At 35.1% G+C, this 26,015-nt stretch overlaps 1 protein-coding gene across 4 annotated transcripts in view; it reads left to right on the top strand.

Annotated features, from left to right (window-relative positions):
• Nucleotides 1–26,015, top strand: part of RAD54B (RAD54 homolog B) — a 126,719-nt gene that overhangs the window by 59,793 nt on the left and 40,911 nt on the right. For all 4 annotated transcript variants that reach the window (XM_063668986.1, XM_054498678.2, XM_054498679.2 and 1 more), the window contains exons 4-10: nt 1,499–1,693; nt 5,055–5,336; nt 8,660–8,822; nt 12,453–12,678; nt 13,296–13,503; nt 19,377–19,516; nt 21,371–21,661. In XM_063668986.1, the coding sequence (XP_063525056.1) occupies nt 1,499–1,693; nt 5,055–5,336; nt 8,660–8,822; nt 12,453–12,678; nt 13,296–13,503; nt 19,377–19,516; nt 21,371–21,661 (1,505 nt within the window). The remainder of the gene's footprint in view (nt 1–1,498; nt 1,694–5,054; nt 5,337–8,659; nt 8,823–12,452; nt 12,679–13,295; nt 13,504–19,376; nt 19,517–21,370; nt 21,662–26,015) is intronic.

Below are 26,015 nucleotides of genomic sequence, written 5' to 3'. Positions count from 1 at the left end.
TTCTATGTAAATAGTTATATTATCTGTAAATGCTCCCGTTTTATTTCTTCCTTTCTGATCTTTATACTTTGTATGCTTTTATTGCCTTATTCCTATTTAAGTAAATAGGAAAATAGTAAAAAGGAAAAACATTTACTTCATTTTGTTTTTAAAATTTTATTGTTTTGATAGTTTCCATGGTTCAAGTGTGTATGACGTAAAAGACATAGTGAAGAGCTCTTCAGTAATGAGGGGAATGAGATTTTGCTGTCTTCAGCTAAACCACCTTTTATCCAGCCACTGAAAATCTAGTGTGTACAAGTTAGGTGTAAGAAGCAGGAGACAAAATAATTTTAATAATATTTATTCTTATATCTACTTTGCTGTTTTATACTTGTTCTTATTTGAAAAAGTAACATATCATATGATCCAACACTTTCACTTCTGGGTATATAGCCAAAAAAAAAATGAAATTGGCATGTTGAAGAGATATCTGCATTCCCATGTTCCTTGGAGTATTTTTCACAGTAGCCAAGATGTGAAGTCAACTTAAGTGTCCATCAGTGGATGAATGGATTAAAAACTTCTTGGTATAGGTACACAGTAGAACACTACTCAGCTTTAAAAAAGAAGGCAATCCTGTCACTTGTGACAACATGGGTAAACCCAGAGGACATTATGCTGAGTGAAATAAGCTGGACACAGAAAGACAATTATTGTGTGATCTCACTTATATGTGGAATTCAAAAAAGTCAAACTCTTAGAAACAGAAAGTAGAATGATGGTTACCTAGAGTTGGATAGAGGTGGGGCATTGGGGAGATGTTGGTCAAAGGATCTGAAATTTCAGTTAAGGAGGAATAAGTTCAAGAAATCTATTGTATAACATGGTGACTATAGTTAATAACAATGTATACTTGAAAAATGCTAAGAAAGTAGCATTTTAAAAAATGTTCTCACCACAAAAAGTATGTGAGGTAATGGATAATATTAATTAGTTTGATTTAGCCATCCCACAGTGTATACATATATCAAAACAGAATGTTGTGCACCTACATATATATAATTTTTGTTTATCAATTAAATAAACAAAAATTTCAGGTTTTACTTTCAGAGAACTCTGTAATCTTTGCCTTTCCTCAGCTTGTCAGGTCACTTAATTAAATCAGTTTTGTCAAAATGTGATTTTAGATATTTTTCCATGCTATAGACAATGAAATAATACCTTAATTTTTAGAGTTTTAAAATGTTTACAGTGATTATTATGTTATTCTACTTAAATTGAGTTTATTTGACTTTGGAACAGTAAGACATTTATAGTCATTATACTCGTGGTAATATTAACACCTGATATTTGGATTTCTTGGTTTATAAAATACTAACATGAGTATGATCAAATATTCTTTCATACTATTTCTTAATATAATCTAATTTTCTTGTGCCTTTTTGTTTTGTTTGAGTGACCTTACTATGTAGACATTAAAGTCATTTTTAATAATTTTTTTTTTTTTTAATTGTAGTTCATTCGGCTCCTAAAGAAGTAGCAGTGTCCAAGGAACAAGAAGAGAAATCTGATAGCCTAGTTAAATATTTCAGTGTTGTTTGGTGTAAGCCTTCAAAGAAAAAACATAAAAAGTGGGAAGGTGATGCTGTTCTTATTGTGAAAGGAAAGTCATTTATATTAAAGAATTTGGAAGGCAAAGACATTGGAAGAGGTATTATGATACTACCTAATGTTTACAATTTGGCCTGAAATTAGTATGTATCTCTGGTTACATAATTGAAATGTAATTGGGTTTTATAAAGAGATGATAAGGTATTCTTTAATGGATGTTCATGCCTCAACTGTGTATAATACATAAAATAATCTCATAATGGTTAGTGAGCCTGACAATCTTATGGCTTATGCTAGCTCATTGAAGCAAATCCTATCCTATGGTTTCATTTTCTCCAAAAATGGCCAGCCAGCTATATACAGTTATTTTGGTACTTTTCTGAGCTTAAACACTAAATTTGACTTGGTATACTTTCTCTCTCTCTCTCTCTTTTTTTCTTTTTTAAGAATGCTAAGTAGTTAAAATTGAAAAATATGTTGATATCAAGTTGAATGATATGTAATTTCAGCACTACTCAATAATGTTTTGAAAAACAGAGCAAGGAGATAATGGTTAGGCCTGACCTAGATTAACATATGGAAATTGGAGGTTGCCCTTGTTTCTGTTACAAAATGTTGCCAGCATAATTTGTAGTAATACAAGTTAGGCTACAAATTAAGAATGGCTGACACCAACTACAGTGTCTTTGCATTGTCTCAGTTCAATTTTGAGTGTGACCTATAACTATAAAATCTGTTCTACATGTTTATTTACTTAAAAATATAGTTTATAGTTTTTAATAACTATTCTGCCAGGCAGTATGCTAGGAATACGAAAGATGATTATAATTTATAATTTAGTGGGAACAAAGCAAAGTAATTGATGATTAGGAAGCAATAATACAGTTGTTTCAATGAGAATTTTTACTAAATGCAGTGGGAGCATAAAAGAACCATTTAATCTGCCCAGGAGGCTAGGGGTAAGAAGGTACTATTTGAAGGATGAATAGTTTTGGAGATTATAGATAAGGGCTCTGTGCAAGACAGAATAGCACATGTAAAGGCACAAAAGCAGGAAGGAATTCAAACTAGTTCAGTGTTTCAGGAATGTAGTGTATGAAAGGCCGTGACAGTGTTAAGAGTTGAAGCAAACTAAATTATCTACAATAGAATGTTTTATTTATTATAAAAATATGGAACAACTGTGTATAGTGATTAGGGGAAGTAAAAAGAAAAATATATAGTACACATTCTATGTTGGTTAAGGTAGATTGGGGCTAGATTTTTGGAGAATTTGTTCATGCATTGGTATTGCCTCTTTAGTGAAATTCTGAAGTCAGTGAGAGAGGAAAAATTATCACAATTACTTTGGAATATCTTTTACCCCTAAGGTATAGTATGCATGGTTTTGCATATGTGTAGTTTATAATAAAATGATCTTTCAGTTGCAAGTAACAAAAAATGAAAATTAGGCTTAAAACAGTGGGTTTTTACCCTGACCATGCCAGTAGAATCACCTGAGGTGCTTTTAAGGGTGTAGTGGCTCACGCCTGTAATCTCAGCACTTTGGGAGGCTGAGGGGGAAGGATTGCTTGAGGCTAAGTTTGAGACCAGCCTGGGCAACTTAGCAAGACCTTGTCGATACAAAAGAATAAATTAACCAGGTGTGGTGGCATGCATCTGTAATTCTAACTACTTGGGAGACTGAGGCAGGAAGATTGCTTGAATGCAGGAGATCAAGGCTGCAGTGAGCCTTGATCCTGCCACTGCACTCCAGCCTGGGCTGGAGAGACCCTGTCTCTTAAAACAAAAAAAAAGAAAGAAAAAGAAAAGAAATGCCGATGTCCAGACTCTGACCTTTCTTTGAGGCTCTGATTTATTTGGCCTGTATGGTAGGGAGAGGGACTGAACATAGGTATATTTTAGGGTTTTCAAAATGAAAATATCCAAACATAGGACTTGGTTGCTTAATTATAACATTAATAAATGTATTAACCTGAAGTTAATTTTGCAAGTTACTGTCTATAAGCAGTTCTTCTTTTAAATAACTGGGATATACAATATGTAAATTTGTTAATATAAAGATAGAGGTGCTAAGAAAACTGAAAGCTGGAATGCTAAAATTGCTAATAGCTTGTGATAATGCATCAGGCTCAGTTGGCCATCATTGCATAATACCTAGAAAAAAAAAAAAAAACCAGTATGAGAAACAAAGTTTAAGAGTAAAAGAAAAGCTTCTAGCGACTGAGATGTTTGAAAGAGTCATCTTTGGATCAAGATCATCTATGGATCTAAATGAAATGAGACATCTTGGAATTAGAGCTACTTTAAAGGTACCTCAAAGTTAAAAGGTTATTCTTGTCTTCCATTTCCATGTAAAACTGAGATTAACAGTAATTGGATTTTATGTGAAGATAAAACTATAATCTTCATGAATTTGGATAAGTGAAGACCAATACTGAATTGGGATGGAGTGATGGGTCTTTGACATTGAGCTAAGTAATTTCTTCCTATATCAGAGCATTACAATTAAAAAGTATTCCACCATAAATAATTTAAGACTATATATTAAATACAGATTGGCACAGATTATAACTTTTAGGCCAGTTTCATTAGAGAAAATTTTAGTAATTTTCAACTACTTGAAAAGGGTCATCATATTTTCTAAATGCGGCAGTCTTTTATTATTATTTTTAGAGACTTTAAAGTTTCTGGTATACACAGCTCCTTTGCTTGGTAATGGCACAATAACTACACATTTAATAGTTTAATGCATTTAGTAGACAAGCATGGACGTCTAAAATTCCATCTCTGTGGTTAATGAACTCATTTTAAGCAGCCTGTGACTGACTTATTCATACTTATATTTCATCAGCACCTTTACACAGCAACACTTAATAAATGTTCATCAAATTAATAATAATTCAAACAAGCTTAATATTACAAAATATTACATGTTTTATTAAAGAGTTAGAACATGGAATATCTATGACCTCTTGCCACAACTGTATTTTAACTTTGCTATCTCATGTGGAACAGTCAGTACTAGTTGTGGTAGCAGTTGCTTTTATTGCTAGTTTTCCTTCACATTTCTAGCTGTTTCTAAGTGAAAATAGAGGTACCATGATGTTTCTGTAGTTTATTTACAAGAAAGGAGGATACATATAGCCTATCAAACTATTTTCTTGGCTTAATTTTTCCAGACAAGAGATGGCAAAACTATAGAGTACAATAATCTATATTTTCAATAGTAAAAAAATTTCTTGCTTTCTCTAAAGCATGGCTAATTTGATAGCTGTATTATTTCTTTTGATTTTTAGTGTTTTTTTTTTTTAAACCAAAATGTTAAATTATGCTTCCATTTTGGCTAATGCATTATACAAGACTGTTTACATTCAAAGTGCAGTTTTTTTGTACAGTTATGGGAAGGTGACCATGGTGTCATAGAGTGTCAATTAATTTTTTTCTTTCTTAACTTAAAGGCATTGGTTATAAATTCAAAGAGCTTGAAAAGATCGAAGAGGGCCAAACACTGATGATTTGTGGAAAAGAAATAGAAGTCATGGGTGTAATCTCTCCAGATGACTTCAGCAGTGGCAGGTGTTTTCAGCTTGGAGGAGGAAGTACTGCTATCTCGCATTCTTCTCAGGTTGCCAGGAAATGTTTCTCTAACCCTTTCAAAAGTGTTTGTAAACCAAGTTCAAAGGAAAATAGACAGAATGATTTCCAAAATTGCAAACCACGCCATGACCCATATACGCCAAGTAAGATTTTAAAAATAATTTGAATTTTCTGTTTTTACTGTCAAAATGTTTTTTGTGTGTGAATTTGAAGTTTAAATTTTGTTTTAAAAGTTTTAGGTGAAAGTATACATTATTTTTGAGATATATAATCTGATATAAGAGATAATGTTGAAGTCAAATAACAATATAGTTTGGGAATTATTTCATATGTAAATGAATAATTCCAAGAATACAGTAATAAAAATACTGTACATGTGTTGAAGGAAACATATCTAAATTGTATGTATATACATTACACATACATGTGTATAATTTTGAATAAAATCTGACTTTTTAGTAAGGAGAGAAATTAGTAAATGTATTAATCTGGACTATGATTATACTTCTAGTTTGAGTACTGTATGCCTTGATCACAAGCCTTAGTGTATAAAAATATTGAATGGTAAGATTTCATGCAAAGTCCAAATTTTACTGGTGAAAGTTCCATTCAGTCAGTTAATTTTCACACTGATGAATGTAATTTTAAAAATCACGTTAAAAAAAAAAGAAACCTAGATTGTATCTGATTTTTCTTTTATTTGACTGTTCACTTAGCAGGTATTTCTTGATTGCCTTTTACGAGTTGGGCCTAAAGATAAAACTGTCATCACAGAGCTTCTCATTTGGTGAGGGGATGGACAAGTTATCTGAATCAAAGTATAGTGTAGTAGATGTGAAAGTTGACACATAGAGGTGACTTCTTTCCTTACAACAGCAAGTATATAAAGTAATGATTATTTTTCCCCATTGCAAGTGTTATGGAAACATAAGTTTTGAAGTAAAGAGGCCTTTGAGATCATTTAGATTAGTCTCTTCACTTTGCATTGGAGGAAACAGGCCCAGGAAGATGAACCGACTTACCTAAATACAAATAATCAACGGCATTATTGGGACAAAACCCCACAATTAAAAATTCTTAGTTCTATATTAGCTTATCCCAAAGACTTAGTTGAAATACAGGAAGTGGAAGCTGATGCAGCTGAATTTTCTCTTTTTGTCCAAATATTTTGTCTGTCCCACCAACTCTTTTAACAATCCCCCTCCTCTTTATTCTCCTTTCTCTTTGTACTTTTACGATTACACAATACAGGGCTGTGGGGAACTGAAAAGAATACTGTGCTTATTCAGAGATCTGAGTAAGAATCATGGTTTTGCCACTGAACTAACTGGTTCTTTGACCTCTTGGGGGTAGTCACTAACCTTCCTAATGTTTTGCCTACTCATGTGTAAAACGTGGGTCCTAATAACCACCGTGGAGATTTAGAGTGTCTAGTATATACTCTTTCCAGGAAATACTTGTTGAGTGAGTGAATGAAACATTTTATTGTGGCATTTATGTGTTGTGTGTATGTGATGTAAATGTATATATATCTGTGTACATGTGAATTATATATATATGTGTGTGTGTGTGTGTGTGTGTGTGTATGTTTATAAAAGCACTTCGGGTAAATAGTAAATGGTTAATTATTCTCATGTATTTATCTTATGCCAAGGATAAAATTAGGTTGTAGACTTTAATGCCTGAGACATGTTGTTAATATTAAATGATCATCTTCATCATTGTGAAGATAAAGAAACATCTTAAAATTTGAACTAGCGTTCTATTATTTTGACTGTTTAGGTTTCTGTTTCTTGAAGATGGGCCTTTTATTAGGTGATTTATAATCCTATAGTCCTTTTTGTTTGGGCAGTATGTGATTTTTCACCTCTATCTTCTCTTTTTCCTTGTTGTCCTTTTTAAAAGATAGAAAAATAATGGGGCCATTTCTTGGCTGGAAATCCACAAGGAGTGCACTCTTACTTTGCTACAGTGATACAGAGGAAAGCCAAGGACTACATTTCCCATTTTTACTTCCTAGTCTCCTGCCTAACAGGAATTTACCTCAAAGATGAAAGCTCATTTCAGTTACTCAGAAACCTAGGAAGATCCACAGAAAACTTATCCTCTGGGTATTTGTTAATGGTAAACATGACTCTTATTAATGGTAAACTGTTATTCCTGTGACAGTATATTCCTTATACCTTATATAGTATATTCCTTATACCTGTCACAGTATATTCCTGTGACAGTATATTCCTTATACCTTATTAACGGTAAACTCTTATTCCTGTGACAGTATAGTTCCACACTGATGAATATTTACATAGTCTACTGGAATCTATTTCTTTTTATCTCATTCTTCTTTTTTCTTTTTTTATCTAATTCAATTTTTATAAACATGATGTAGGCATGCAAATATATCCCCAAAATAATTTTGGTGGGTTTATTATCTAATTTCAGATTTATCAATTGAGACCTGCCTTCTAGTTATATTTGATTTTGCCTTTTTGGGTGATATTTTAGTAAATCTTTTAAATTGTGTTAGCATAGTTTTGAAGAATTACATTGTTATTCTATGATGACTTCATGCTGCTTTAAAGAGGTTCATGAGGCTGGGTGCAGTGGCTCATGCCTTTAATCCCAGCACTTTGGGAGGCTGAGGTGGGCAGATCACTTGAGGTCAGGAGTTCGTGACCAGCCTGGCTAACATGGTGAAACCCTGCCTCTATTAAAAATACAAAAATTAGCTGGGTGTGGTGGCGCAAACCTGTAATCCCAGCTACTCGGGAGGCTGAGGCATGGGAATTGCTTGAACCTGGGAGGCGGAGGTTGCAGTGAGCTGAGATCACACCACTGCACTCCACCCTGGGCAACAGAGTGAGACTCTGTCCCAAAAAAAAAAAAGCTTTATGAACTTGACATTCATGAATGTAGTAATTAACTTCAAGCAAATAATGGTGGCTAAGTCAATGGAAAATTTATCATTTTTTCTCAGTTCTAATTAATAGGAGTAATGATCATTGTTAGTGTGTTTAGGACTGAAAAGATAGAAAGCCTGTATGTTAAATTTGGGGAGCCTTTTCAGAATGAGAAGCTGTGAACATTGGCAAATGCATCTTGGCAAAATTCCAACCTGTGCTTTCAGTTGGAAATAGTTCTCTTTGCTCTGAATACTGAACTATTGAATGTTGTGGCTTATTGAATTCCTTACTAGACAATAGTGAATTTCAGTGCTTTTGAAGCACTTTTGGGTATATGAAGTTTGGAAGGCTCTTCGTAATTCTTTGCATGAAATCGTTCATCAGTAAGGTATGAGATTTTCTTTTTAAATTTTGTGCCCTTGGGTAACATTACTGTGACTAAATTTTGGACTTTTTTGGCCACAAATGATGGCAAACATTTCTATCTTAGGGTAATGAAAACAAGATAATGTTGGTTGCTGAAAAAGTGAAATTACAATCTTGTACTTTTACCATTTTTTAAGATTCCCTCGTTATGCCACGACCAGATAAGAATCACCAGTGGGTATTCAATAAGAACTGTTTCCCTCTTGTGGATGTAGTGATTGATCCTTACCTTGTATATCATCTTCGACCACATCAGAAAGAAGGAATCATATTCCTTTATGAATGTGTAATGGGAATGAGGTAGGAAAATAAATCATTTGTTTAATCTAATCTGAATTTTGATTTAACCTGTAACACAATAATGGTTTTCTAAGAAGATCCTGATATAATGAGTCCTGAGGGTACACTATGAATTTCAATTGGTAGGAAAGGTGAATAGTGCTTAATGTGTGCATTTATTCCAAAAGTGGTTATTGATAGATGCCATGTGCCAAACATACTGCTAGGAGGTGGGCATATAGGAATCAGGACCACGGTCCTTACTTTTAAGTGGCTTTTAAAGTATTTGAGTAAACAGATAAATGCAATTGACCTTAATGTGGTATGATAAAAGCTCACTGACTGCTAGTGTGGTAAAGGGTCATAAAAGCAAGTGAAAGAGGCTTTTAATTCTGGTTATAAGAATTTTTTTTTTTTTTTTTTGGAGTCAGAGTCTTGCTATGTTGCCCAGACTGGAGTGCAATGGCGTTATCTTGGCTCACTGCAATCTCCATCTCCCAAGTTCAAGTGATTCTTGCGTCTCAGCCTCCTGAGTAGCTAGGATCACAGGCGTGCTCCACCATGCCTGGCTAATTTTTGTATTTTTAGTAGAGACAGGGTTTCACCATGTTGGCCAGGCTGGTCTTTGAACTCTTGACCTCAAGTGATCCACCCACCTCAGCCTCCCAAAGTGCTAGGATTACAGGCATGAGCCACTGCACCTGGCCTGGTTATGAGAATTTTGGAAAAAGATTTTCTTCTGTCTCTACATCTGAAAATAGAAAAAAGTTTCTTCTTCCCTTTTGCATTTTCTGATTAAACAATAGTAGTATCTTAAAGATATTTTAGAGGACACAAAAAAACAGGAGAAAAAAAGAATCAAAGGCCCCTGCTAACATTTCTTCCAGTCTTTTTTGTTTATTTGTTTGTTTTGGTTTTGTTTTGCCTTGTTTTTAAATGCCAAGACCCTTGATTTTAAAATTTGTCCTTTAAAGGTAGTTGGAAATGAAATTCTCCCCAACTCTAAGAACTCCTTGAATGATGACAAGTTAAGGGAATACTGTCTTCCAGAAACTGTTAAGTAGACTCATATTTCCTCTCAAATCTGCTTTTTCTTTTGAAGGTCTTATCTCAGTTGGTCTGTGAATCATCTTTGATTTCTTCTCTCTCACATTCTGAATCTAGTCAAACCTGAACTTTTAATTATTTTAACCTCCTAAATATTGTTTTCTAATCTTTTCTGTCATTCCACTGCAGCATCTCTAGTAACCGATGTCATAAAAATATCATATTTTATCTAGACTATTGCGATGGCTTCTAACTTGTATATTTGCTTCTGATGCTTCTCAAATGTATTCTACTTAAAGCCACCATCTTGAGTTTTCTGAAAAACAGTTCTGAACATGGCATTCCCTTATTTAAAATCATTCAGAGACTCTCAGAACTTAGAACAGTGTTTCCCAAACTGTGATCCCTACTTCACTGGCAGTATATGGGACCATTTTGAGGTGACAAGTGGACAAGCCTTTAAAAAAAATTTGAACAGTAGCATATTTAGTTAGTTATTAGAAAAATAGGCTGGGTATGGTGGCTTACACCTGTCATCCCAGCACTTTCGGAGGCCAAGGCAGGCGGATCACTTGAGGTCAGGAGTTCAAGACTAGCCTGGCCAACATGGTGAAATCCTGTCTCTACTAAAAATACAAAAATTAGCTGGGTGTGGTGGCAGGCATCTATAATCCTAGCTACTCAGGAGGCTGAGGCAGGAGAATCACTTGAATCCAGGAGGCGGAGGTTGCAGTGAGCCAAGTTAGCGCCACTGCAGTCCAGCCTGGGTGACAGAGCAAGACTCCGTCTGGAGAGAAAAAAAAAAAAAAAAAGAAAAATAGCACATTAAACTTTTGGCTTCACAGATAAATTATGCTTAGAAAGAGTTTTCTTTTCAAATTTAAGTTAAAATGATTTGAAGAAAAATAATGAATAACATAGTATCACAGATATGACAACAAATCGTGATGGTAGTCATGAAATACTGGTGTTTGGGAGATGCTGATCTATAAGATACAGTCTAAACTCTCAAGGATAAGTATCCTCATCTTGTGTCTTCTACCTGTCGTGCTAGCTTCATATTTTTCAGTTCAAGCTCCAACTATATTCAGCTGCCTAATTAGTGTAGTAATTATTTACCCTTTACAATTTTGCTCAAGGTACATCTTCTCCGTAAAGGCTTCCTGTTTGCTCCCTTCTCTTTATCATGAAAGGATGAATCTGGATTTTCTCTTTGCTATTCACTGTATCTCATTGGGCTGACATTTGGTCCTTTGTTGCCAAAGTATTGATCTAAAACAGCCACCTAAATAGTAGCTGTAATTTATGTTGGTAATTTTTTTCTCTATACCTTGAAATGGAACACATATATAAAATTGCATATTGGTTCTTAATTTCTACTAAGAAGAAATACAATTAACTAACAAACTATAGTTGACTCTTGAACAACTCAGGAGTTAGGGGTGCTGACCCACTGTGTAGTCAAAAATCTGCATATAACTTTTGCAGAAACTTAACTAATAAACTACCATTGACTGGAAGCCTTACTGATAACATAAACACTCAATTTACACATAATTTCATATACTATATGTATTATATACTGTATTTTTACAATAAAGCCAGAAAAAAGAAAGCATGAAGAAAACCCTAAGGAAAAGAAAATGTATTTACTATTCATTAAGAGGAAATGGATCATCATAAAGGTCTTCATCCTTATCATGTTGAGTAGGCTGAGGAAGAGGAGGAAGAGGAAGGGTTGGTTTGGTTGTCTCAGGAGTGGCAGAGGGTGGTGGAAGAGGTGGAGGAGATAGAAGAGAGGCAAGAGAGGTAGGCACACTCATTTATAAAATTTATTGAAAAAAACCGATATATAAGTGGACTTTCACAGTTCAAACCCTTCTTGTTCAGTGGTCAACTGTATACTTATGTATTTTTGTAATATCCTTAATTCCCTTGGACTTTCTTAACTTTAAAAATGTAAAACATACACTTCTAAGGTCTTTAAAAGTATAAAGTGGCATAAAAATACATGGTCTTACTAATAATATCTCTAATAACATTTAATTTTAAATTACATAACTTAGTAGGTCTGTAGGATAACAACTTTTACTAAATTATGTGTATTATATCAAGTGTTTATTGTTTAATTTTTTTATGATGCAGGGAGCTATTTTTGTTGAGGACTTCATTTACTGACAGAATCATAAAATACAGCTCAGTAGATCTTGCTGATTAAATATAATACAACAATATATTTTAAACTGTTTTGATATCTGAAACTAATAAATATAACTCTTAGTGATGAGAAACACAGTTATAGTTAAATTATCCATATGCAGATATAAAATTGGAATTCATTTCTAGCCTCTAAATATGTACATGTAATAGTAGCAGATGATTTAGATTCAACTCTCTAATTTCAGATTTATGTTTTGGTAATTTAGTTGACAATATGTAATGGATATAATTATCAAATATGCAAAAGATGTGTTGTAAATTAGCTAATGAAGTACTAAAAGTCTTCAGTGTCATTACAAAATATCAGTTTCTGGTTTTTGATGATTTTGAGGGCATAAAATATTTTTCTATTGTGATTAAAGGAAGTAAAATTGTTTCTAACAGAATGAATGGCAGATGTGGAGCTATTCTTGCTGATGAAATGGGTTTAGGGAAAACATTGCAATGTATTTCGCTCATCTGGACCCTGCAGTGTCAGGGACCCTATGGAGGCAAGCCAGTAATAAAGAAGACACTAATTGTCACACCTGGAAGCTTGGTGAATAATTGGAAGAAAGAATTTCAAAAATGGCTAGGAAGTGAAAGGATCAAGATATTTACTGTTGATCAGGTAAGAACCTCAAAAGTTTAGCTTTAGTCATTTAAAAAAAATCTAGTTTTTCCAATCAGTAATTCAGTTTTTACTTGTTAACTCCCTAACCCTTTTGCACAAAAATGGAGTCTTAGTTTACATTTTGGTTTTGAGTTGTTATGGACTGAATGTTTGTGTCCCCCAGATTCATATGTTGAAACCCTAACTTTCAATATAGCAGTATTAGGAGGTGGGCTTGGGAGGTAATTAGGTTTAGATGAGGTCGTGAGGGTAGAGCCACGTGATGAGATTAGTGCCTCTGTAACAAGAGCAAGAGACACCAGAACTTCCTTTCTCTACCATGTGAGGATACAGTAAGAAAGCATTCTTCTGCAAGCCAGGAAGAGGGCTCTCACCAGAATCCAACCATGCTAGCACCCTGATCTTAGACTTTCCACCAGAACTGTGAGAAATAAATGTCTGTTGTTTAAGCCACCCAATCTATGGTATTTTGTTTATAGCAGCCTCAGTTGACTAAGACAGAAAGAGTTAACATATTCCAATTCTTAATAAGTGACTGTCAGGAATAGGCTGCTTAAATTTGATTTCATATTGTTTCTGTTCCTGATTTTTAAAATACTGTCTTTTTTCCTCAGGACCACAAAGTTGAAGAATTCACCAAGTCTATATTTTATTCTGTTCTTATTATCAGTTACGAAATGTTACTTCGTTCCCTGGATCAAATTAAGAATATAAAATTTGATCTTCTAATCTGTGACGAGGGGCATCGTTTGAAGAACAGTGCCATTAAGACAACTACAGCCCTCATTAGCCTTTCTTGTGAGAAAAGAATAATTCTAACTGGTCAGTATTCAGTTTGGGGAAGATATTTTTGAATTTTTGCCTAGTGAACATACAGACTTGTACTATGATGCTTAACATTCAAATAACTGGTGGTGTTGGATGGAATTTATACTAATAAACCTGTGTTAATTAACTCTTGGTAGGATTCTGAATCTTCAAACCCATGTGTAATTTTCTGTAGCCCAGACTTTGGGGGTTTTTTAGGAATAAACACAATGATATCATGATAAGGAATTTAGGAGATCAGACTGGATTGCTTGTGCTTGGTTCACGAGTCTGACGTAGCTGTACAGCTTGGAGCAAATTATTTAGTGTCTCTGTGCCTCAGTTTTTTTAAATCTCTAAAATAGAGATGATAATACCATCTAACTTTGTAGAGTTCTCATGAGGGTCAGAGGAGTTAATCAATGTAAAGTTCTTGGGAAACTACCTGACACGTGGTAAGTGTTTAATATAAATATCAGTTATTTATAACTACCTGACATGTGGTAAGTGTTTAATATAAATATCAGTTATTTTTATATGTATATGCTACATATGCATGGTTTATTGTTGGACAGAGCTTCTGGACCCAACTGTCTGGGAAGGTGGAATGGATAGTAAATACGAGAATCCTCTTCTACCTTTTTATTTAAGGCCTAGACTGGAGTATGATCTAAGTAGCTCAATGTAGCTTTTCTCCCATATCTCATCTTGGTCTTGTATGGCCCTTCCAATTTGCCGTTGTGTCAGCAGAATAAAGAAGAGAATTGTGTTCATTACTAATATTTACAATTCCCGTATTTCCTACTTGGGGCTTCATTTTCCCTACCATCTTCAGCCCTTTTGGAAGGAATGGTCAGGATATGATTATTCTTACCGTGTCATCGTCATTTTTTCCTTCATGTGTTGTTTATGCATGTCACAGCTCTCCTCTGAAGTTAAATGATGAGAGAGAAGGAGTATGACCAAAAACTTGTACCTCCTTCCTATACCAATAGGGTGGAAATATGTCCCAGAACAACAGAGAGGAGAAAACTCCTCCTCTTCTGTTCTTACTGTGTTGGGGTGGGGAAGATTATCCACCTTTAAGAAATTCCTCGTCATTTGACTTCCAATTTGTATGGGAGGATTGTATTAACCATTATCAAAAGCGATTTTTAAAATGATCTATACTTTAAAAAAATGATTTTGGGAAATGCTAAATGACCTTTTTATTTTTTGAATTTAATCACGATGATAAAGACAAAAGGACTAGGGTCAAATTTCATAGTTATACCTCCAAGATTTACTAGATGCCCAATGAATGTTTGTCAATAATAATGAAGTGGAAACCAAAGAATAGGAAAACTAGTGTTGAATATTTATAAAATGCCATTTTTAAAGGAAAAAATGAGTCAGGGAAATAGGAACCATAATCTGAATGATTTTCATATCTTTGGCTGTTTGAGAAGCTGAGTGGATTTGTTATACTTGATTTCCAATGCTGCAGTTCAGATTTCTTTACTGGCCTTTGATCTTGAGATCACTGGAGCCAGAAAAGTAATGAAAAAAAAATGAGTTAGCTGAATTTAGTAACACTGAGTTAGAAGAGAAAAAGACTGTTTCTTCTTACTGCTTAAGATGGGGGTCAGTATTGCTTATTTAAGAATAGTTGCAGATATAAAGTAAAAATGTTTAGCACTAGAAGGGAGGAGAAAAAGAAATAAAAAAGAAGAGTGAGAAATAAAATTTACTGAAAAGTACTGAAGATAAGAAATAAAAGTAGTTCCCTTCCTCACTTGAAAATCATAATTTTCTGTAGCAAAAATATATAATTTTATTGATATTCTCAATGATAAGCAAATACTAATTTAACTAACATTCCAAATTAAATTTAATCTGCAGTAGAAAATTGATCTAGGATTTCATTCAACAAGAATGTCTTGATAGCAACCAGTGACATTGTTTCATTTGAGGCATTAGTATTGTCCTCTGTATCCTTTGTCAATCTTAGCTTGTTTCTGTTTTGCTGTCCTTATCACTCTTATCCCCTGAGCTATGAATTTAGGTAAAAACTAGCCCTAACTAACCTTTTTAATTTAGAAATACTCATAGTTGGTTTCTGCCTTCTTAGAATTGCCTGAATGAAGTCTTTGCTTTTATGGGCAGGATGTTTTACCCCAAGATGATTTGTTTCTTATTATGAAAGTAGATGTTTGTATAGGAGTATGTACAGTGATATATACATGATAGGTGCTCAATAACTAAGAATCAAATGAAAATAATTTTGATTTTGTTTCCTCATATTATCTAGCCCAGTGCTGTGGAGTTAATATTTACTGGAAAATGGTTAGGATTCAGTTTGATTGATAGAGGGGTATTAGTTTTCTAGCACTGCCATAGCAAAAGACCACAGACTAAACAACAGACATTTATTTTCTCACAGTTCTCGAGACTGGAAGTCCAAGATCAAGATGTCAGCAGGTTTGGTTTCTACCGAGGTCTCCCTACTTGGCTTGCAGACAGCTGCCTTCTCCCTATGTCCTCACATACTCTGTCCTCTCTGCAAATGTATTCGTGGAGTATCTCTCTCTCTTTTTATAAGGACACCAGTCATATTGGATTAGGGCCCCATCCTTAGGACCTCATTTAACCTTAATTACCTTCTTAAAGGTCCTATCTCCAAAAACAGTCACATTGGGGGTTTGAGCTTCAACATAGGAATTTTAGGGAGATACAGTTCAGCCCACAATTAAGAGCTGAATGATTATTATAAGATCTTTGATGCCCTTTCATTATATCAGAGAAAAGATAAATCTGAGATTTGAAGCAAAATTCTTATTACAGACTGAAAATTTAAAAACACACATACTGCTATCAAATGTTTAGACACTAGAGAATAGAAATCATCCTCCAACCTCACCTTCTTAAATGTTAGCACCTGACATATTTTGGTATTCGTACATACACACAGAGAGCATACTTGCAAATTTTAAAATTCTTTACACGTACATACAAAACACATCTTTTTGCACATACACATGTGTACATCAAAATGTCTTTCATATAAACATTATTCTGTAATGCATAATCTTGAAAACTATTCTTACAATTTAACATTAGGTTGTTTTTAATTCTTTACTGTTATAAATAATGTGGTGATGAATATCTACAAGCATATACTCTTTCTGTATAGATTCCTAGAAGTGTGCTTATAGGATTAAAAGGAAAAATATAAATGTGTATAAAAAGCTCTCAGAGCTTTTTATGGAGGTTACAGGAGGATATTGGTGTAGGTTATTGACAATGTTGGGTTGGGTGGTAGATTTATTTCTTTTTTTAAAAAAAAAACCGAAAAACAAAGAAAAAGCTTTTTTTTTTTTTTTGTAGGGATAGGGTGGAGGTAGGGAAGAGAAAGACTCCTTTCATTTTCTCAGAAGTTTCTTTCCCATACTCTTGAAAATAGTCTTAGTAAGTACACCAACTTGACTTGAAAATCTTTAGTTTTTTCTTTTTTTTCTTCTACAGGTTTTACCTAGTCTAGAATTAGAGCACTGAAATAGCAAATGGAGGTCTAAATTGCCACTAGAAAGCAATGTGACAAACTCTTACAATGATGCTATACTATACTATTGGTTCTCTCTTGTAGCCATATTCCCCTTCTCATCTTTTTTCCCCCCTTCCTTACTCTTTTTTCTTCTTCTTTTCTGCCCTAAATCCTTTTTCCTATTCCCTTCTTGTGTTCTGCTTTTCCTCCTTTGTCCAGTTTTGCTCTTGCCTCTTCCCTTTGTATACAAAGGGAATCATCCCATCACAGTTGGGATGATTTCAGATGCTGGTAACAGATGATCTGAATCAGATGTGCTTATTCCCCCATATAAGTGGAAGTCTAAAGGTGGGGCAGGCTACAGCAACCCAACGTTGTCATTAAGGATTCTGGTTCTTTATGTCTTCTGCTCTGCCATATTTGGTGTTGGCTTCATCCTCAGGCTGGTAGCAAGTGACTGCAGCAGTTCCAGACATCACTGCTAGATGTGATGATATCCAAAGGAGAACAGGACAGGCTCTTCTTGTTTCTCTTTGTTTAAGAGTGAGGAAACTTTCCCCAGAGCCCCTCTGTGATGACTTCTCATGTCTCATTGGCCAGGATGAGTCACATGCTACTGATGGAACTTCTTGGTGCCCTTTCTAGCTCTCCTTTTCTGGGCTGTTGTATCCATCATTTAGCTGCTGGTACTATTGATTAAACAATTTAGAACCCCTTCCTTTTCTGGAGAATTTGATTGAATGAGAGCTGTATTCTCCTCTATAGTTTGCAATCAACGATTGACTGATTTAGGGGTAAGCAGCAAATGGCAGCTCCCTTGCCTTAGAGTAATTTCAGGGCCAACGTTATGGTGCAGTTTATGCTCTAGAGCTCCCTGTAATTTAGCTCAAGCTAAATTATAGCTGAGGCCATTCTTGCTTAGTTTTTTCCCCTACCATTTTCTGATTCCATTATTCCCTTTCTCCTGAGAGCTCTCCCTCTGTAAATCACGTGCAAACAAATCACTGTCTTAGGCTCTGCTTCCAGTGAACCCAGTATGAGACAAGAACCCTTGCGTACGTCAGTCATTTGCAAAGGAGGGCACAGAATTACTATGATTGACTTAATCATTTGGGGTTTGATGAATGTCTGAAAGCCAACCACAGTGATCCTTCTACTGTTCTTTCTCTTCTTTCCTATACTCCCCAATCTTTGTCATCATCATGCATATTCTTTTAGAGGCTTAACTGAATATATACCAACATAAATGTATTTTTCCCAACTCTTTCAATGATGTGTCTGAAAATTTAAAACTGACTAGATGTGTTAAATTAAAAAAAATTAGCAATTGCTGGTCCAGCCTGGGGGTGGGGAGGACTCATTAAGTTTTAGGGAGGTGATTATTAAATTCCTTGACATTAAAAAAGTTATGTCATCTATTTTAATGAAATAAATGCATTTTTATTTACTTTTCACATTATTTATATCTTTGGACAACATTTTCTAATCTCTTATTTGAAAGCCATCTGATATTACATTGTTTGTGCTGATTTATATGTTCTTTTGGCACTATTATAATTATTGAAACATGCTGTTTCTTTGAAAATTAGCCAAACGCTATTGCATACTATATGTGATATATAGAAGGTGTATGAATCCATTACAGTCTGTATTAACCCTTTGGGCAGTGAAGATCTTAATTTGATCTGATAACTTTGAAAGGTAGTAATAATAGGTGCCATTCAATGAGTGTCTACTGAGTGTCAGGCATTTTGCTGGGTACTTCATATACATTGTCTCTACTTTTCATTATAATTATTCTGGGAATTTATTATCTTCATACGTTTATAAGTGGAAAAAAATCCTGAGTTTAAAGGACTTAAGCAGTTTGTCCAAAGTCACATAGCTATAACAACAGTAAAATTACTAAAGTTATAGAACATTTATTATGCTCTAGGCACCATTCAAAGTATATTATATGGATTGACTACTTTGATCCTCACAACCCTAGGAACGACTATTACTATCTGCATTTTACAGAAAATAAACTGGTGTAAATAATTTTCTCAGGGTCACTTGGAGTAAGTGATGCAGGTAGGATTTGAACCTAAGCAGTCAGACTCCACTGAGCCTGCATCAGTCACTATGCTATACTACTATGTAAGAATTTGGTATGCAATTAAAACCAGAGTTAAAAGTTTATGTGGTGATTAATATGTTTTTTAACTTGCTTTGACTGCTCTTTCTTAGTTTTAGGCAATTTGCTTGTATTTATTCCTTTTAGGGAATAAATTTCTCCAAACTTCCATTGTGGTTTTGCTATAAACCTGAGATTGTGATTGTAAAACACAAACTTGACCTTTTCCTCATTTTTGTCTCTCTTTAGGTACTCCAATTCAGAATGATCTGCAAGAATTTTTTGCATTAATTGATTTTGTAAATCCAGGAATATTAGGCTCTTTGTCATCTTATAGGAAAATATATGAAGAACCCATCATTTTATCGAGAGAACCTTCTGCTTCTGAGGTATAATTTACTCTAATAAATAAGTTTTTAAAAAGCCGTATGTCTGAGGAAATCATCCATAACTTCATATTATTTTGATTTAGAAAAATCAAGTGTGAACTCTTTATTTTTCTCCACAATCCTTCATTTCTTGCATTCCTTATTTTAGAATATGACATCACTTGTCTAAAATTCATGAATAGGAACTTCATAAAGAATTATGACAATAAACATATAAAAATGTTCATCCTTACTAGTTTTGAAAAAAGTAGAACAAAATAACCAAAGTGACTTTTGTACTTTTCTATTGGTGTGTGTTTGTTTATTTAGAGATGGTGTCACTCTGTGTTGCCCAGGCTGGCCTTGAACTCCTGGAGTATCCTTTTGCCTCAGCCTCCCGAGTAGCTGGGACTGCAGGTGTACACCACCTCCCCAACTTGGATTTACTAGTAGTAGCAAGTGTAGGCAAGAGTCTCCTATTTGGAATGTAAATTGTTGGTTGGAATGTACATTGGCACAACTTGGGGAAAGTTTGGCAATGTATATCAAAAGCATTAAAACTGTGTATATCTTGTGGCCTGGCAATACTCCTTTTACGAATTTATTATAAAAAAATAATAGTACATTTATTTAAAAACTTAGCTGGCTGGGTGTGGTGGCTCATTCCTGTAATCCCAACACTTTGGGAGGCTGAGGTGGGTGGATCACGAGGTCAAGAGATCCAGACCATCCTGGCCAACATGGTGAAACTCCGTCTCTACTAAAAATACAAAAATTAGCTGTGCATGGTGGCACATGCCTGTAGTCCCAGCTACTCAGGAGAATCACTTGAACCCGGGAGGCAGAGGTTGCAGTGAGCTGAGATCATGCCACTGCACTCTAGCCTGGCGACAGAGTGAAACTCCATCTCAAAAAAAAAAACAAAACTAAAAAACTAAAAACTTAGCTATAAGGTATAGGGTGACCTTATGTCTACCAAAAAAAAAAAAAAAAAAAATCAGCCAGGTGTGGTGGCATGTACCTGTGGTCCCAGCTACTCGGGAGGCTGAGGTGGGAGGATTGCTTGAGCCTGGGAGGTGGAGGTTGTAGTGAGCTGAGATCACATCACTGCACTCCAGCCCTGGGCGACAGAGTGAGACTCTGTTTCAAAAAAAATAAAACGAAACGAAAACTTAGCTGTAAGGGTAAAAAATTAGAAACTGGCTGGGCACAGTGGCTCATGCCTGTAATCCCAGCACTTTGGGAGGCTGAGGCAGGTGGATCACTTGATGTCAGGAGTTTAAGATCAGCCTGGCCAACATGGTGAAATCCCATCTTTACTAAAAATATAAAAATTAGCCAGATGTAGTGGTGTGTGCCTGTAAGCCTGTAATCCCAGCTACTCAGGAGGCTGAGGCAGGAGGTTCCCTTGAACCCGGGAGGTGGAGGTTGCAGTGAGCCGAGATCGTGCCACTGCACTCCAGCCTGGGTGATAGAACGGGACTCTGTCTCAAAAAAAAAACAACAACAAAAAGAAGCAAACTAAAGGAAACACAAATGGGAAACAAACATTTTTAAAGGTAGGACAATGGTTAAATTATGGTCTACATGTTGTATACAGACTATATTTCATTGAATCTAAGATTCTACCCATTATAGGATATATCATTATTTTGTTATTTAGGAGACTGTGACTTCACTTAATTAAATGGTTATGCTAAACATATAAATAGATCATGGTTGGTTTTTCTGTCCCTATACTCATATTTTATTTCTTCTTTTAAAATTTGTTGGGAAGCAATGAGTAAATGGTTTATCATTATGAAATCTTTAATGTTCATTTTAAGTGTATTTTTGTTTATAACACTTTCATTTAAGTCTGCTATTTTTCCATAGGAAGAAAAGGAGTTAGGAGAAAGAAGAGCAGCTGAACTTACTTGCCTCACTGGACTCTTTATCCTTAGAAGAACCCAAGAAATTATAAATAAATATCTCCCACCTAAAATAGAGAACGTTGTCTTTTGCCGACCAGGAGCACTACAGATTGAGCTTTATCGAAAGCTGTTAAATTCTCAGGTTGTCAGGTTCTGCCTTCAAGGGTTGTTGGAAAACAGTCCCCATCTAATATGTATAGGAGCTCTTAAAAAACTGTGCAATCACCCCTGCCTTTTGTTCAACTCTATAAAAGTAAGTGCATAGTATCTGAAACTGTGTCAGGGATATGAGGGTTCTATAGTATATGAATCTAAGAGGGCAGACAGGGCTAATTTCTGAGGTTGCATTTGTGGGTTTTCAAAAAGCTCTGCTGGCTATCTAGTATGGTTCTGCTGTAGAGCTTATCCAGCCTTTCACTTGTTCTTCAGAGCATGTCCACATTCCTAGAGCTGAAGTAGGGAAGAGATGAGTTTGAGGTACTGCCTTCTATAGTTTGTGTCCAATCCCCTTTGGTACCTTATCTAATACTTGGCCATGGTCTCCCTTCCTATTTTATGTTAATATAGTCTGTCAGTTTTGTTTGTTTGGTGCTGACAAATACAAAATTTGCCATTAAAAATAATTTATTTTTTTCTCATTTTGAAAGTGATACATGATTGTGCATAAAATTTAGAAAATTCAGAAAATCACAAAGCAAATAAAAATCATCTTAAGCTCAACCCATGGAAAATCACATTTTGGTATTAATAATATTAGCTAACAGTTATTAAGCACTAATTATACACAGGTTGAGCATTCCTAATCTGGAAATTAGAAATTCAAAATGCCCCAAAATTCAAAACTTTTTGAGTGCCAACAGGACATCACAGGTGGGAAATTCCATACCTGACATCTTTGCTTTCTGATGTTAAGTGTGCACAGACTTTGTTTCATGCACAAAGTTATTAAAAATACTGTGTAAAATTACCTTCAGGCTATGTGTATAAGGTATATATGAAATATAAATGAATTTCATATTTAGACTTGCAGCCCATGCCCAAGATACATATATGCAAATATTCAAAAATCTGAAAAAATCTGAAATCTGAACCACTTCTGTTCCCAAGTATTTTGGATAAAGGATGGTCAACCTATACCAATCGCTAAGTGCTTTATTAGTGTTATTTTATTTATTATTTACAAAACTCTGTGGAATAAGTACTATTATTACCATCCCCATTTTTTTGGTGAGGAAATAGGGGCTCAGATATATATATATATAAAATCTATCTATATATGTAATCTATATATGTATATATAATCTTATTCTACAGAAACTTAATGATGCTGTTTATTTATTTATTTTTTGATATGAAGTCTTGTTCTTGTCCCCCAGGCTGGAGTGCAGTGGTGCGATCTTGGCTCACTGCAACCTCCACCTCCCGCGTTCAAGTGATTCTCCTGCCTCAGCCTCCGGAGTAGCTGGGATTACAGGCGCCTGCCACCACACCCAGCTAATTTTTGTATTTTTAGTAGAGACGGGGTTTCACCATGTTGGCCAGGCTGGTTTTGAACTCCTGACCTCAGGTGATCTGCCTGCCTCGACCTCCCAAAGTGCTGTGATTACAGGCTTGAGCCACAGCACCTGGCCTTTTTTATTTATTTTTTTAAAAAATATTTATTTAAAAAAAATAGAGATGGGGTCTCACTATATTGCCCAGGCTGGTCTTGAACTCCTGAGCTCAAGTGATCCTCCCACCTCAGCCTCCCAAAGTTCTGGGATTACAGGTGTGAGCCACTGCGCCCAGCTGCAACTTAAAAAAAAACTGATTCTATATACAGTGATAAAAATCAAACCCTTTGGGCATGAAGCACAGTAACAATAGCCAAAAATTTCTTCATTAAAAGGAAGACCTTATCATGGCCCAGAGTATACCAGTTAATTTAGAATATGTTTGTACATTCGTGAAGAAAGCAGCAGGGGGCTCTGAGTGTTTCTCCATGTTGCCATGCAGTCACTAATAATAGGCATAGGATACTTCAAATAGGGTACGTAATTTATAGTCTGACATTTATTCAGAAAAGCCTTTTCTCTAACTTCATAGCAAATAGGGATTGATATAAAAGGGCAGAAATGAGCCTTCTACATGTATAAGTAACCTTTAAGCAATGGCTTGTAACTATGTTTCTATTGAAACTAAATTGTTTCCCAAGTTCAATTAAGATGTTAGGTCTTTCTTTAGGAAATGTGAGTGGAACGTAACCAGTAACAATATCATAACTCATAATTGAAGTGTACATGGAGTCAGAAGAGATAGTGTCCCAATTAGCTTGATATGAGAAGTCAAACTGGTAAATCTCTATGATGGAGATGCTGCGTCAGGCTGTCACAGTATAAAGATATTATCTATTAGTCAATTATTAATTAGTAGTACATATTATAATATCCTGGGAAGCTCTTAAAATTACATTAATCCAGGCCTCAGCACGTATGGATTAATTGAGAGTTTGTTTGAGAGTAGGACCCAGGCATGAGCATTTTTAAAAAAGCCTTCTCAAGTGATTCTAATACGTGTTCTTGGTTAAGAACTTGTGCATTAAGATCACCCATCTTGGCCAGGGCAGTGGCTCGCGCCTGTAATCCCAGCACTTTGAGAGGCTGAGGCGGGAGAATTGCTTGAGGCCAAGAGTTCGAGACCAGTCTGGGCAACATAATGAGGCCCTGTCTCTTTAAAAAAAAAAAAAAAAAAAGATCACCCATCTCCCTGTACTCTGATTTAATATTCACCAGACACCTTCTGTTAGTGTTTGACTTTCCCTGGGGATGTTCTTTCACAGGACAGAATGCATGTGCATAGACTAATTGGTCTAAATAGGCAGGTCTCATAGGTCAATAAATTTTCATTCTGACTTATTCAGTCTCTTAATTTGGTTAATATGAATAATTCCCCTAGAGCTTAAGCATATTCAAGTTTCTGAAGATGAAAAACTGTATACTAGACCCTGGGCCTGTGGTCCTTTGATGATCTTTCCAAGTTGTAGGCAGAGCTAACCTAAAGCAGTCAGCAACTACTACTTTCTCCTCATATGTCCCAGTGATAGAAATATTTTAGAGTTCCTAGTATTTTTAATCAAATGACTACACCTAAATATTGCTGTATTTTGACAGTAAGCCAAATTAGAATTAGTACTCTGTGCCCAGCATTTTTATACATTTCACATGGGATTCACTACCCTTAAGGTGTTTCTAGTATTACTAAAGAGGTTGTACAACACACAGGAAAACATTTGTGAAGTATTAAAAAGTCATTCGATCTTGAACAGCCCTGGGGTTAGGGGTGCTGACCCCTGTTCGTGCTGTTGAAAATCCCTTTATAACTTGTATGACTTTTGACTCCCCCAAAACTGAACTATGAATAGCCTACTGTTGACCAGAAGCCTTACCAGTAACAGAAAGTCAGTTCACACATATTTTGGATATTATATACTGTATTTTTACACTAAAGTAAGCTATAAAAAGAAAATGTTATTAAGAAAAGAATGAAGAAGAGAAAATATATTTATTATTCAGTATTCAGTAAGTGGAAGTAGATCCTCACAAAGCTCTTCACATTGAGTAGGCTAAGAGGAGAGGAGGCAGAGGAGGGGTTGGCCTTGCTGTCTCAGGGGTGGTGGCAGAGATGGGAGAAAATCTGCATATAAGTAGACTTGCGTAGTTCAAACCCATGTGTTCAAGGGTCAACTGCATATCATTAACTGCTCAATTAGGTAAAGTCAAAGCTGAAGTGTACTGTGTAACCATAAAGGTTAAAACTCAGTGCAAACAAAAGCTATCAATAATCAGGTATAATTTGCACTGGGTCCTCAAGTATTTATAGGATTGGGATAATTGAGCAGCAAAATGAAAAAGTATTCCAGACAAGGGGTTTAGGTTGAACAAAGTTTCAAAAACAGTGATAAATCTGGTAAATATGGGAGAGAGTTAAGAGACCTGCCAATCCTAGGAATTTAACCAAAAAAGTGATGTAGTCATGAATATCTCTGATCTCTAGTTATATGTTCACGTATCAGCTAGGCAGTTTTGGAGGGGGAATTACAGAGGTGCTGATAATCACCTTGGAATAAATTTATTTTACAACTATTGGTGAAATAAACAAAAAGTATTGTTGTAAGAAAGAATAAATTTCCCTGTTAATTTATTGGTGAAATTCTTCCTTCTTACAGAAGAAACTGGTAAGATTAAGTAAACGATAGTGCTTGTTTTTGGATGTAAAGTTGTTGTATGAAGCCCACAGTTCAGTAGAGAATACTAATAGGGAGGGAAGGAGAGAGGAGAAGAGAAAAAGATGTATCAAAGATGCAAAATGTTAGGGTTTTGGAGAGGATGGATTTTGTATCACCATTTGCCCTTTATTTCCCTCTCCTTTGTCTGCTCCTACTTCCGGTAGTTACATGTGGGAAATATTAATACTACACTTGCACGGTGAAGGTAGCAGGCATCATGAGATTGCGTTAGAACTGCTCTGTAACTAACTCAGTAGAATGCATGTTACTTTTTTCAAAAATGATCAAATCATGACCTATAAAGATTTACCTAACAATTTCTTGGACTTTTCAGATAGCTGTT

The sequence above is a fragment of the Pongo pygmaeus genome, chromosome 7 (assembly GCF_028885625.2).
Source record: "Pongo pygmaeus isolate AG05252 chromosome 7, NHGRI_mPonPyg2-v2.0_pri, whole genome shotgun sequence".
Taxonomy (NCBI): domain Eukaryota; kingdom Metazoa; phylum Chordata; class Mammalia; order Primates; family Hominidae; genus Pongo; species Pongo pygmaeus.
The sequence above is the reverse complement of the archived record's forward strand: the minus strand, read 5'-3'. Positions and strand labels throughout refer to the sequence as shown.